The sequence below is a fragment of the Molothrus aeneus genome, chromosome 25, assembly GCF_037042795.1.
Source record: "Molothrus aeneus isolate 106 chromosome 25, BPBGC_Maene_1.0, whole genome shotgun sequence".
In the NCBI taxonomy this organism is placed as follows: Eukaryota; Metazoa; Chordata; class Aves; order Passeriformes; family Icteridae; genus Molothrus; species Molothrus aeneus.
The window spans coordinates 1,511,411-1,525,813 of NC_089670.1; the positions used below are offsets into that span (position 1 = coordinate 1,511,411).

The 14,403-nt window shown below is 51.6% G+C and overlaps 1 protein-coding gene across 1 annotated transcript in view; it reads right to left on the reverse strand.

The window, feature by feature from the left end:
• Window positions 1-14,403, reverse strand: part of LOC136566398 (dynein axonemal heavy chain 9-like) — a 53,682-nt gene that overhangs the window by 38,319 nt on the left and 960 nt on the right. The window contains exons 2-11 of the mRNA XM_066565523.1: window positions 13,509-14,244; window positions 11,401-11,597; window positions 10,626-10,784; window positions 9,202-9,332; window positions 7,557-7,768; window positions 6,127-6,360; window positions 4,255-4,422; window positions 3,110-3,226; window positions 1,344-1,494; window positions 115-226 (exon numbers count right to left, since the gene is read on the reverse strand). Of these exons, the coding sequence (XP_066421620.1) occupies window positions 115-226; window positions 1,344-1,494; window positions 3,110-3,226; window positions 4,255-4,422; window positions 6,127-6,360; window positions 7,557-7,768; window positions 9,202-9,332; window positions 10,626-10,784; window positions 11,401-11,597; window positions 13,509-14,244 (2,217 nt within the window). The remainder of the gene's footprint in view (window positions 1-114; window positions 227-1,343; window positions 1,495-3,109; window positions 3,227-4,254; window positions 4,423-6,126; window positions 6,361-7,556; window positions 7,769-9,201; window positions 9,333-10,625; window positions 10,785-11,400; window positions 11,598-13,508; window positions 14,245-14,403) is intronic.

The following is a 14,403-nucleotide window of genomic DNA, read 5'->3' on the forward strand; positions in this document are numbered from 1 at the left end:
ATAGAACTCCTGCACTATAATGACAACAGCCATTGGATAGCATTCAACGCAGAGAGAACCTCCAGAGGGAGGTTTCCAGATGGTCCCAGCCCACCTGGAGCAGACACTCACAGCCCTGGGACGTGCCTGAGGTGCTCCAAGGGCCCCTGGATCCGCGCCCGCAGCTCCCGCGCCCAGCCCAGCGCTCCGGCCACGGGAGGGACGTTCTTGTGCAGGGGGGGGAACCCTGCAGGGCACAGGGGAACAGCATTCCATCAGCCCTGCAAGCCCACAGCACCCACAGCCCCACAGAGCTGCCCTGGGCCAGGCTGCCTCCCTGAAACCCAGCCTCTGTCACTCCATGGAGGTCTGCTGTCACAGGGATCTTTTATGGAAAATCCTTTCCTTAGGATCTTTCCTCCTGAGAAGCTGAGAGGCCTCAGGAACAAAATGCAAACAATGGTTATCTGCTGCTGTGGAATGCAACAGGTGCATCTGGGATTGGGGTCATGTGGTTGTTTCTAATTAATGGCCAATCACAGCCCAGCTGGCTCAGACAGAGTCCGAGACAGAGCCTTTGTTATTCATTCTTTCCTATTCTATTCTTAGCCAGCCTTCTGATGAAACCCTTTCTTCTGTTCTTTTAGTATAGCTTTAATGTAATATATATCATAAAATAATAAATCAAGCCTTGTGAAACATGGAGTCAGATCCTCATCTCTTCCCTCAACCTGAGACCCCAGTGAACACGGTCACAGTCTGCAACCTACAAACCCCCCTGTGGATTTGCCATAAGGGATCAGAGGAGAAGCCTGGCACGTCCTGGAACCAGACTGGGGGCAATTCTCTGCTTCCCACGGACACTGAGGAAGGGATTTCTGGCTGGGAGCTGGCTGTGACCATCCCATCTCAGAGCCACAGAACTCCCCAAAGCCACAGCAAATGCTGGACTCATCCTCCACGAATCTCCCCACTCCCCTTGTTAACCTGCTCTGGTTCCAGCAGTGCTGCCTCTCCCAGAACTTCCAGAACAGCCTTCCTGAGTCTTCCCAACAGGAATTTACCTATTCCCCTCTGTGCAAGCATTCTCAAGAATAATAAATCTGGAAAAAGCTGATCAAACCCCAAATTCCCACCTCCCCTTTGCATTTCCAGCATTGCCCACACATGCACATTCAAAAGATATTGGCATTGCTTTAATGCCACCAACAGAGCATTCCCAGGCACTTCCCACCAGGAAAGCTGAAAACCTTTGCAATTTGGGAAGTTCTGCTGTCCTTAGCAAAAGCAAATTATTTCCCTCCCTAAATTAGCCTAAATCCAGTTTCCTGTAAAATCCATTTTCCTCCTGACATGGCACCCACCGAGCTGCAGCCCTGCCTGGGTGTGCCTGCTGTAGGTGAGCCTGGCCTGGTCCAGGGCAGAGCTGAACATGCTGAGCAGGACAGGGACCTTGTCAGCAGCAACTTCAGCAATCCCAGGGCGCTCCAGAAGGTTCCGGAACATGGCCAGCAGCTGTGCAGGGGAAGGAGCAGGGAAAAGTCAGGGAGAGAGCAGGGAAAAGTCAAACTCCTGCACAAAGTCCCACTGGGATTCTCCTCGCTGATGCAGCTCCTCAGTAACTCAGAGGTCTGCACTGATGGACATTTGTCAAAGGGAAGGTTTTCACCTGCTTTCCCAAGTAGTTCCTGCCTTTCATAGAGACATTTAGGTTTGAAAAGAACTCCAAGATCACCTTTGACTAATCCCACCACTAAACCACATCACAAAGGATGTCTTATTACAGAAATGCTTAGACCTCTGTGGTTGAACCATATTCCAATTGTCATTCTTCAAAATTTGCTATTTAAAAAACCCCAAAACAACTCAGAGGTAAATGCTGTCACTTGCCATTTTCTATAGTAATTTTTATATTTATTCTGATTTTTTCCAGAAAATACCATTTACTTTCTCTGCAGGATAGATTCTCTGGTAAACAAAGCCCCCTCATTTCTAGAAAACCTCAATTTTCAGAGTTGAAATTCATCCATGTATTAACAAATTGATATTAACAATCATCACCTGGTTTTAACACCAGTTTTCACCAGGAAATCAGAGAATCTCAGAATGGTTTGGGTTGGAAAGGACCTTAAAGCCCAGCTCATTCCACCCCCTGCCATGGGCAGGAACACCTCCACTAGACCAGGGTGCTCCAAGCCCTGTCCAACCTGGCCTCAGAACTCAGAGCAGCCTTTCCTCCAGCTCCCAGGGACGCCAGTGCAACTCCTGCCATCCAAAACCCTGATCTGAATCATTTCTCTGGCTGCTCTTCCCCAAACTGAGCAAACTCTGCTGTTTGTGTCAAGAGGTGAGGAGCAGGGACATCCCCAGCTCCAGGGCTCAAGAGGGACCCACAGGGCTGAGCATCCCCACCCAAGTCCATCCCAGTGTCACTGTCCCCAAATCCAACCCAATGTCACTGTCCCCTTGTCCATCCCAATGTCACCGCCCCAAATCCATCCCAATGTCACTGTCCCCTTGTCCATCCCAACGTCACTGTCCCCAAATCCAACCCAATGTCACTGTCCCCTTGTCCATCCCAGTGTCACCGTCCCCAAATCCATCCCAATGTCACTGTCCCCTTGTTCATCCCAGTGTCACTGTCCCCTTGTCCATCCCAGTGTCACTGTCCCCTTGTTCATCCCAGTGTCACTGTCCCCTTGTCCATCCCAGTGTCACTGTCCCCTTGTCCATCCCAACGTCACTATCCCAAATCAATCCCAATGTCACTGCCCCAAATCCATCCCAATGTCACTGTCCTCAATCCATCCCAATGTCACTGTCCTCAATCCATCCCAATCACACCGTCCCCAATCCATCCCAATCTCACCATCCCCAATCCATCCCAATCTCACCGTCCCCTTGTCCATCCCAATGTCACCGCCCCAAATCCATCCCAAGGTCACTGTCCCAAAGTCCAACCCAAAATGTCACTGTCCCCTTGTCCATCCCAATGTCACTGTCCCAATGTCCATCCCTGATGTCACTGTCCCCTTGTCCATCCCACGGGCAGAGCCTGCAGCTGCAGCCCTGTCTGGGCTCTCTGTGGGGCTCACAGGGAGGGAGGGGAGGCACAGACAGACAGACAGACCTTGAAGATGTGCTCCAGGCCCGGGGCATCGCTGAAGGCCTGGCTGAACACGGTGCCCAGCCGACGGTCGATGTCCTGCACCTTCTGCTGGAAGCCCAGGGCATCCTGCTCAAACTCCTGTTTGAGGGCAGTAACAAGTCCTGGGCTGGGAGAGGGCCCTGGGGAGGTGTCTGCCACCTCCCTGCCCAGAGCTGTTTGCTCTTCTTACTCACCAGGAACAGATTCAGTCTGTATGTAGTTTAGAGACAGAAATGCTTCCAGAATCAACTGTGCTGTGCAGCAGCAAGAGACACTTTCATTTGGCTCCTGCCTAACATGTCCAGAGTAATTGAATCTCTTAACAGCTGCTGTCCAAGTGAAGATGAAAAGCAGCATCTGTCAGAGCTTTTAAAATGGGATTGTGTGTTTGTGGGGAGAAACAACTTGAAGTAAAATACGCTCTTATAAAGCAGAGCAGAGAATGAACGTATGTACAATCTGAATGTGTGTACAATCCTATTCACCAGGAATTAAAACACTCCTCCACAGTCAAGGACACTTCTGTCCCATCCCATGGCTGAGCTCAAGGCCCTCTGGGATGGACCCACAGCCCAACAAGTCCCTAACTTCAGCTGGAGGTGAGACAGGAACGATCTCCACACTCTCTGATCCTGAAGACCACACCACCACCCCAAAAACCCACAGAAGCTCAAACTCACTGAACCAGGAAGGCATGCTGGACTTCAGCTGTGCCAGGGGAACTTTAGGTTAGACATCAGGAAAAAAATTCTTCACTAAAAGAGTGGTTGGGCCCTGGAATCATCTGCCCAGGGAGGTGGGGAAGTCACTGACACATTAAAAACAGGCTGGATGTGGCACTCAGTGCCATGGTTTAGTTGATGAGGAGGTGTTGGGGCACAGCTTGGACTTGATGATCTCAAAGGTCTGCCCCAGCCTGGTTCATGGTGTGATCCTGAGATGTGGAGCTGCAGGAACTGCCAAGTGCCTGCAGAACAGACCAGCAGCTCCCTGTCCCCTACAGGAACAGATCAGAGCACCACAAAGGGAGGGAGGAGCTGGGAGGAGGAGCAGGGCTCTGCTGCAGAGGGAGCTGCTCCCTGGAGAGGAGGATGAGCTGCTGGCACCCCCACAGGTGCCCCACCTACCACGTTGGCCAGGTCCAGGCAGTCGTAGGCTCGCTCTGAGAACACCTGGTAGCACTCCTGGAACTCCTCATGCATGGCCAGCACCTGCTGGCCCAGGGCCTTCCCTCTCATGCCCCCAAACTCAATCTTCTCCAGCTGGGCCAGGTCCAGGGCTGTGCTCAGGAGACCCTGCAGAGCCAGAGGAGGCACACACAGCTTCAGCCACGAGCAGATGACAGCAGCTCCCACTGCACAGAGCCATGTTTGCTCCTGGGTCACCCTGAGGGTGCTCAGGATGGGATCACGATGATCTTTCAGGTCCCTTCCAACCCAAACAACTCTGTGACTCTACAACTGAGTGGTTTTAACAGAGATGCCTCCACTGTGCTTTTCAACACAGCTCCTTAAGGAAGGAGAAGAGTTACACAGTGTGGTTAAAGCAGTAAAACCTTCTGTTCCAGTGCAGGGAATGAGAGAAGGAGAAAAGCAACCCAGACCTCGCCTTGCACAGGCACCAGCAGCCTGCACAGTGCCCATCTGACCCCCCAGCTGGGAACAGCCCATCCAAAAACAGAGATTGTTGATAGTACAAGATTTCAAAATCACAGAAAATTCGGGGAGCTAGAAAGAAAGTTAGGCTTAGTAGGCCCTGGGAAAATGTTAAAGGTAGGCCCTGGGAAATGTTAGACCTTGTACTTGCTAGATCAGGTGAAACTGCACCTCTATAGTCAGTATATGATAAATGATATAATTATTAGATGTGATTAGATATAATTATTGTTTAAAGAATCATTAGAAACTATGTTAGAGGTTTGAGGGGATCACGAGAAATCCGTGCTTGGATGAAATCAATGTGTACAGTAGAACAATGTAATTTTAATAATTAATATGTAAGTTATATAACAATAGAATATAAAACATGTTCAGCTCAAAACCATGTCAGGTCAGATTTGGGTCTGTACCCCTGACACCCAGAGCTCTTTAATAAAAGCACCTGTATATAATCATTCTGTGATTATGTGCTCCTGAACACTAACAGAGTGACCAGCAGGTGCAGTGAGCTGGTACCCACAGGAGAGCTCACAGGTGAGCCCAGTGTTTGTGTGACAGCTACACCCTGTGTGACAGGCACCCACAGAGCTGAGGGATGATGGCACTCAGGACACCCCCTGTCCCTGCCCTGCCTCACAACCACAGCAAACAGGAACACCCCACAGCTGGGCACACACTGCGATGGGAAGGGATGCCCTGGTGAGGGATGTGGAAAGTGTCCCTGCTCCCCACCAGGCCCCCTGTCCAAGTCAGGAGATGCCCAGCACCAGGGTGTCTCTGAATGCTCCAGGGTGCTCCTGACTGCCCCAGGATGCTCCTGACTGCCCCAGGATGCCCCTGAATGCCTCAGGGTGTCCCTGACTGCCCCAGGGTGTCCCTGAATGCTCCAGGGTGACCCTGAATGCCCCAGGATGCCCCTGAATGCCCCAGGGTGCCCCTGAATGCCCCAGGGTGCCCCTGAATGCCCCAGGGTGCCCCTGAATGCCCCAGGGTGTCCCTGAATGCCCCAGGGTGCCCCTGAATGCCCCAGGGTGACCCTGAATGCCCCAGGGTGTCTCAGAGCTCATCCTGGTTTATGCCCACCCATGCAAACCACAGCCCCATGACCCCCATCCCCTTGTCCCAACAAGAGCATGAGTCCCAGAGGACCCCTGGGAGCACTGACACAGCCACCAGCCTGAGCAGAAGGACACAGCAGCAAATCTGACACAGGCACTGAGCAGGACCTGGGCAAACAAGTCCTGGCCTTGATGTCAGGGGGACCAGAGAGCACAGAGTGATCCCCTGGCATCAGGGAGGGAAGGTGCCAGGCAGGCAGCTCATGGCTGCAGGACCTCTCACCTTCACCACCTGCAGCCTCTGCAGGAAGCTGTCCAGCCTTGCAAACACCAGCCTGGAGGGGAAGTCCCAGCTCCTCACTTGCTGGCCTGGCTCATAGTACACCTGCAGGTTTGCCCTTCTCTCCTCCAGCGCCCCTTTGAAGGCGCTCAGGATGTCCAAGGCTGTTTGCACCTTGCCCAGGCTCTCCTCCACCTCTCCTTTCAGCAGATCTTCTGGGGACAGGTACACCACAGCCTGGAAGAGCCAAACCACACCTGAGATGTCCCTTTGCTGCCACAGCAAACCGAACAGCTCTGACCCCTCCTCTCAGTCAGAACCCCTTTGGAAGGAAGAACAGGGGAAAGAAAGAGAGAAGAGAATTCCTGTAGGAGCAAGGGGGGTAGGATGGTTGGGATGGATGGAGAGCAGAGATCTCTGCAGCCAGGGCTGGGAACTTGGGGTTTATTGCAAAGGGTCTGAGTGCAGGGCCCTGCTGGGAGCTGCAGCCACAGCTCAGACAAGGAAAGAGAAGAAAAGGGAGAGAGGGCAAGAGAGTGGTAAAGAGGAAGAGAGAGAGGGGAAAAGAGGATGAGAGGGGAAGTAAAAGAGAGCGAAGTTCCCGTTCCAATACCATAAATCTTCTTCTCTGCTGTATATTCTAATTCTCACTGACCAATCTAGTACAAGATACAAATCCTACAGCATTTACATACAGCCTATAAGAATCATTACATTACCATACTTGTTACATTTTAAACCCTAAAAACTCCTCTTTGGGCCCCTTCTGCCAAGCTGTAGGGTCTGCTCTGACCCTTGGGCCAGTCTGCAAGCAGAGGGTGTCATTTCATTGTCACTATGATATTTTCTGAAAAATCTTTTTGCTAAGATTTTTCTCCTGAGAAGCTGAGAAGCCTCAGAGGAAAAGAAAAACAACAATTATCTGCTGCTGTGGAATGCAACAGGTGCATCTTTGATTGCTCTCATGTAGTTGTTTCTAATTAATAGCTAATCACAGTCAGCTGGCTCGGACTCTCAGTGTTATGAGCTTTTATTATCATTCTTTTCTATTCTTTGCTAGCTTTCTGATAAAATTTTTTCTTCTATTCTCTTAGTATAGTTTTAATGTATCATTTTCTTTTAATATAATATATATCATAAAATAATAAATCAGCCTTCTGAAACATGGAGTCAAGGTTCTCATCTCTTCCCTCATCCTGGGACCCCTGCAAACACCACCACATTTCATCAAAAGGGGATCACCTTCAGCCAGCCACACCATTGTTTTCCAGTTGTTCAGTAACTGAGGGATCTCAAAGCTTGCTTTCATTTCAATCTCACTTATAGTCTCCATATTCTCCAAATCTTTTGCCAGGCAATCATATTGATAAGGCTTTCTTGTTAAGATTCCCTAAAGCCCTCCCTGTGCAAACCCAGGTGCCACAGGCACACACCTGCTGGATGAGGAGGTTGCAGATCTCCTGGAGCAGCACCACCAGCCTCAGGGGCACGCTGTAGTGCTGGCAGCTGACCCAGATCCAGCACACCACGTGCAGCAGGGGCACCAGGAGAGGCTTCACCTTGCTGAACTCAACAGCCTCCACGTGCTCCAGGGGCTGCTGCAGGGCTGTCAGGTGCAGGTCGATGTCCTGAGCTTCCCTCAGAGCTGGGGGAGGAAGGGCAGAGGGGGTGAGAAGGGCTGGGGAGGGGGTCACGAGTTATTTACATATATATATATATATATATATATATATATATATATATATATATATATATATATAAATATATATATATATAAATATATATATATATACACATATATATACATATATATACACACATGTACATATATATATATACATATATATACACATATATACATACATATATATACATCTATATACACATATATGCATATATATACCCATATACACCCATATATACATATATATACCCATATATATATATCTATCACATATATATACATATATATACATATATACACCCATATATACACACATACATATGTATGTGTATGTATGTATACATATATATACACACATATATACATATATATACCCACACATACATATATATACCCATACATACATATATATACCCATACATACATATATACACACATATGTATACATACATATATATACCCATACATACATATATACACACATATGTATACATACATATATATACCCATACATACATATATACACACATATGTATACATACATATATATACCCATACATACATATATACACACATATGTATACACACATATGTATACATATATATACACATATATATACTGTCCCAACACTGCACGAGCTGGGAGCACAAAGGGGAGCACACAGTCCTGGTGAGGAGCTGGGAGCTGGCACAAAGAGCTGTGTGGCTGGACCCTGAAGAGCTACCCCAGAATTAATAATTAATTCATTTGCGTTAAATTAATGAATTTTTAATAAAACCAGGACATCATTGTGCAACTAAACCTGTGGACCAACATGAAGAGAATCATCATTGTCATCATCATCATCTAATGGAATGGTTTGGGCTGGAAGGGACCTTAAATCCCATCCTGTTACACCTCCCACTGTCCCAGGCTGCTCCAAGCCCTGCCCAGCCTGGCCTTGGGCACTGCCAGGGATCCAGGGGCAGCCCCAGCTGCTCTGGGCACCTGTGCCAGGGCCTGCCCACCCTGCCAGGGAAGGATTTCTTCCTAATGGCAGGATTTCTTCCTAATTTCTTCCTAATATCTAATCTAACCTCTGACAGCATGAAGCCATTTGCCTTTGCCTTGTCACTGCCAACCCTTGTAAAAAATCCACCTCCAGCTCTCCTGGAGCCCCTTTAAGCACTGGAAGGGCAGAATAAGAACACCCCAGAGACTTCTCTTCTCTGGACTGAACAACCCCAATTGTCTCAGCCTTTTCAGAAGTGCACTTGCAAATAACCCCAAAGCTCAGGATTAAGAAGAAGAAACTCTCCCTATCAGCATCTCCCTCCCACAAAGCCACCTTGTCCCCCCAGGCTATGACAGAGGACAGAAACCAGCACCATGCAGAGCTGCCCCAGGCTCTCACCTGCCTCCACATCCTCGAGCATGCTTTGGAAGGCTGGCACGTAGATGCTCTGCACTCTCTCCAGCACCTCCAGCATGTTGCTGACCCTCCTGGACGTCAGCTGGCTGTGAATGCCCTCCAGGTCAGCACACCTGCAGCACCAGGACACGTCACCAGCCCAGCTGGGGCAGCCCCAGCTGTGCCCCAAAGCCCTGGCTGAGGATTTGCTGCAGTTACACAAGGGCACAGACTCTCTAGAACAGGGAAGGGAGAGGTAGAGCAGGGTTTTGAACTGAGATCCCCAAACAGTGAGAGTCCTGAACTTATTTGTATCAGGGGAAAAATCCCTTTGAAGAATAAGAAATGTTGGGGAGGAGGGGGGTTGTGTTTGTTTTAGGGCTTTTTGGATGACATACAAGAAGTTTTCCAACCAGTTTTCCTGAAGCCCCCACACCTCTGGAAAGCAGAAGATGCACCTGCAGGAGCAAAGAGCTCCAGCACAGGAAAGGACAGAGGATGTAAGAAGAGCAAGGTTGTGGCTGGAGAGAGGGAAGTGGTGAAATCCTGCAGCCACTGGGAGGATTTTCTGTACAAGCTGCAGTGCAAACAGACCCAGGCAGGATCTCACCCAGACTTTAGGAACATTTAGTTTTAGAACTTTAGAACCCGTGTTTTAGTCTGAACTGAGCTGGCAGGAAATGGGGACAGCCCTGGAGGACAGAGCTGGTGCCAGGCTCAGATGAGAGCAGAGCCAGAAGGAGCCAGGCATTGTTCCTGCAGCCACTGCTGACAGCTCTGCACGGGCAGGGCTCTGTCTCCGTCCTCCTGAGCCAACACAGCACAGAGGGCAGCTGAAATTCCACTCCCTGGCTCATCTGACCCCCCTGTGGCACCCCCAGCAGCCAGCATGGAGAGTGCCCAGCAGCTCTGCTCAGGGGCTGGCCCTAGTGCCCAGTGATGGAAACACCATGGTGGCATTCACAGTCTCTGAACAGAAACATAATTTTGTCTCTCAGGGCTTTTTTTTCTTAGAGAAGCACAGAGAGAAGAAGAGAAAAACAATTCTTATCTCTGCTTGCTGCTCCTGTTGTTTTTCACATGTGGAATGTGTTAGGAAGACTGTTTACCTGAAGTGATTTGTCAATTGGATTCTGCTGGAGATTGTTTTGTTTCCTTGGCCAGTTGGCTCAAAACTGTGTCCTGGCTGTCTGCAGACAACCAAACACCATTCCCAGCTAAATTCCCTGGTGGTGTAGCCCTGAACTGTGGCTGGCCCAAGCCAAACTGAGCCAACTGCCCAGCCAGCCCCATCCACTCAGAGATCACCATTATTTTAGCAATATTTTTGGGTTCAGGTCTCAACACGACCTCGAGCAGCTGCTCTTGGCTCAGAGCAGCAGCACCCCCTGCACCCAAAGCAGCAGCAGCTGCAGCATGCCCAGCACCTGCTCCTCCAGAACTGCAGTTCCACCTTCGGGGTGGGGTTGGTGCCTTGCAGGAGGGGCTCTGAGGACTCTTTCCTCAGCACTCTCTGGATCTGCTGGCTCCACTCGATGATGGCTGACTCGGTGGCATGGACAAGGGATTTATTGATCAGCTCCAAGCTGCAGGAAACAGAGCACCAGGGTCACTTTCCACTTGTGCATGTGCATTGCTGAGTTGGGTCTACCTCAATGGGCAGCTGGATTTTGCAGTTACAGCCCAGATTCATCTTTCAAAACCATGAAACAATAAAATTCATAAGGGAGAACATTTACAAGGGCAGTTAGAGACAAGATAAGGAGCGATGGTTTAAAACTGAAAGAGAGGAGGTTTAAATTAGATATGATGAAGGAATTGTTCCCTGTGAGGGTGGGCAGGCCCTGGCACAGGTGCCCAGAGCAGCTGAGGCTGCCCCTGGATCCCTGGCAGTGCCCAAGGCCAGGCTGGGCAAGGGCTGGGAGCAGCCTGACTGCAGAGTTTGGAGTTTTCCCTCAGTGATCCCAGCAGTTCATTGCTTCTCTGCATGCCCTCATCCCCTTCCACCTCCTGAGCTTTTGCTGCTTGTATCATTGCACAGTCCCCAAAGACAGAGCAAAATCCCCCTCCTTGGCAGCTTGATGAGCTGCAGAGGACAGGGAGCAAGAAGAGTCCCCATGTCTGACAGGGAGGATTCCCCAAAAGGTGCAGCACATGCAGCAGCAGAGGAAAACCCAGTGGAGAGCAAGGGCTGGTACTCACAATTTCTCACTTTTAGGATCAATGTTCTCAATTCCCTCTGAGGCAGCTGGAAGAGGCAGCAAGGTCTTGCCCTTCACTTGGCCAACAACCTTGAAGACAGTGTTTTTCAGGCTGTGGACGTGATGGATGATGTCCTGTGACACCACTCGTGGCCAGCCCTGATGGTTCCTCCGGTTCGTCAGGATGGGCACGATCACCTACAGCAGGAGCCATGGAAGAGCAGTGGGGAAGAGCTGAAGGAGGGCAAATTCAGGTTTGATTTTGGAAGAAATTGTTCCCTGTGAGGGTGGCGAGGCCATGGCACAGAGAAGCTGTGGCTGGCAGTGCCCAGGGCCAGGCTGGACAGGACTTGGAGCAGCCTGGGACAGTGGGAGGTGTCCCTGCCATGGCAGGGGTGGCACTGGATGGGCTTTAAGGTCCTTTCCAACACAAATCATGCTGTGATTTGATGATTCTATGACAAAAAGCACTATGGATGGACTGGCCACCAGGGTCTGAGCTCCTGGGCAAGCCTGGATGTAGCCATGATATTTTCTGAAAAATCCTTTCCTTAGGATTTTTCCTCCTGAGAAGATGAGAGGCCTCAGGAACAAAATGTAACCAATGGTTATCTGCTGCTGTGGAATGCAACAGGTGCATCTGGGATTGGGCTCATGTGGTTGTTTCTAATTAATGGCCAATCACACAATTTAGTTGTATCAGGCTCTAGTCAGACACAGGATTTTGTTATCATTCCATTCTTTTTCCTTTGCTTGCAAGCCTTCTGATGAAATCCTTTCTTCGATTCTTTTAGTATAATTTTAATTTTATATATATATATATATATAAAATAAAGTAATAAATCAGCCTTCTGAAACATGGAGTCAGATCCTTGTCTCTTCCCTCTTCCCGAGACCCCTGTGAACACCACCACACCTGGAGACCCTCACTCACCCCTGTCCCAAGCAGCTCCCTGCAGGTGATGATGAACAGGCCAGCAGGGCTGTCCCTGCACAGCCACCCCCATATGCAGAGGGAAGGTCCTCTGGTACCTCCTGGCATCTACAGCAGAGCCACGTTTTAGGTTATTTCCCAAAGCTGCAGCCCCCTAAATATGGTTTGTGTCTTTACCAGTGGAGTTCCAGCAGCTGGGGGCTCTGGGCTTGCCTGAAGCTGAGCTGCTCCTGGCTCTCTTGTGCTGGGATAGCAGCAGTTCCTGTCACCTTCCCTGGGATCAGAGCCAGGTTGCCCCTGGTGATGAGCAGCCTTTGTGTGGCCAGACTTGGGGGAGGATAAAGGTACAAAACCAGCTACAAACAGACAGAGTCAAAAAGGAACAACCAGGGTGCCACTCCAGGGTGCTGTGGTGCTTGTGCTTTGCACCACAAGCAAAGAGGACCAGCAGGAGCAACCACCCTGTCCAGGGAGCCATGGGAAGGGGGAACAACCCCAGGGCACACAGAGCTCACCCCTTCAACAGCTTCAGCTGCGGTAGTAGCAGGCTTTGTCTCTGTTACTCAAATTACACAGACTGCTAATAAGAGTAATGCCATAAGCAGTCACATCAGCTGCTTGTACTCCTTTGGATTGTTAAAACGACAACTGGGACCCTGGTGGAACCTCTTGAAGATCCCTTTGGAAAAACATCAGCCCACCTGAGGTAACAGGGTACTCAAATACAGGAGGCTCTTCTGAACATCAGAGGGTGACTGAGGGCTGGCACAGGAGTCTCCATCTGCAGGGACACTGAAAAGTCACCTGGACATGGTCCTGGGCTCCAGGTGGCCTGGCTGGAGCAGGGCTTGGACCAGATGTGCCTGAGATGTGCCATGCAGCACCAACTATCCTACAACCACAGAATGGGTTGGGAGGGACCTTAAAGCTCATCACCTTCCACCCTCTGCCATGGGCAGGAGCACCTTCTGCTATCCCAGGCTGCTCCAAGCCTCATCCACCCTGGCCTTGGACATTCCAAAGATGGGACAAGCACAGCTTCTCATTCTCAGGAACCCGTCCTATGACTGTGTAACGTGGGTCACCCTCCGTGAGACGCCCAGAGCCTCCACGGCTCATGATTTAGGAGGCTCCGTCGGGCTCTACAGCCCCCAGCACCGCCTTTCCCCCCTTACCTCCTCCACCAGCGCTGCGAAGTGCGGCAGGGGCTCAGCGGGCAGATCCCCGCACAGCAGCAGCTCGGCGGGGCCGGGGCCGGCTGCGGGCGGCCGCAGGAAGAAAAGCGCTTTGGTGGCGCTGGGGGGCGGCGGGGGCGGCCCGGGGCACAGCCCCAGCTCCGCGCCCGGGCCCCGCCAGGCCAGCAGCGCCGGCCCCGCCGCGCCCCGCACGAAACCGCGGAGCGCCGGCCCCGCCGCGCCGCCCGCCCAGCGCCGGCAGCGCTCCGGGGGCAGCGCCAGCGCCCGCGCCGCGCACCGAGCCAGCCGCGCCTCCGCCGGGGAACCCTCCGGGGCATCCTCCGGGGAACCCTCCGGGGAACCCTCCGGGGAACCCTCCGGGGAACCCTCCGGGGAACCCTCCGGGGAACCCTCCGGGGAACCCTGCCGGGAACCCGGCCTCGCGAACCCGGGATCCCCCTCGGCCTCCATCCGCCCGGCTCCGCAGTGTTTGCGAGCAGCCGCCGCCGTTGCCCGGGGGACTCCCGGGAGCCGCTCCCGTGCCCCGCCGGGATGCGGGGGCGGTCCCAGCGCTGCCGCCTCCCTCCTGTGCCGCTCCGGGCGTTCCTCTCGTCCCCGCAGCGCTGTGCAGCTCCAGAAGCGGCTCCCGGCTCGCTCGCTCCGCTGGGATTTTTCCAAATCGGGCTCAGGCAGCTCCCGTCCCTCACCGCCAGTGCTGTTCCCGACACCGGCGTACCTGCATCAACCGCCTGAAGCTGAAACTGGTGTGCTCCTGACACCGCTGCATTTCCACTTCATTAACACCCCCTTCTGTGAGAAGCAGATCCTTTCCAAAGATCCTTCTGTAATTCCCTGGAAAGCAGCACACGGATCCTGTGCGGTCCCAGAGCTGCTC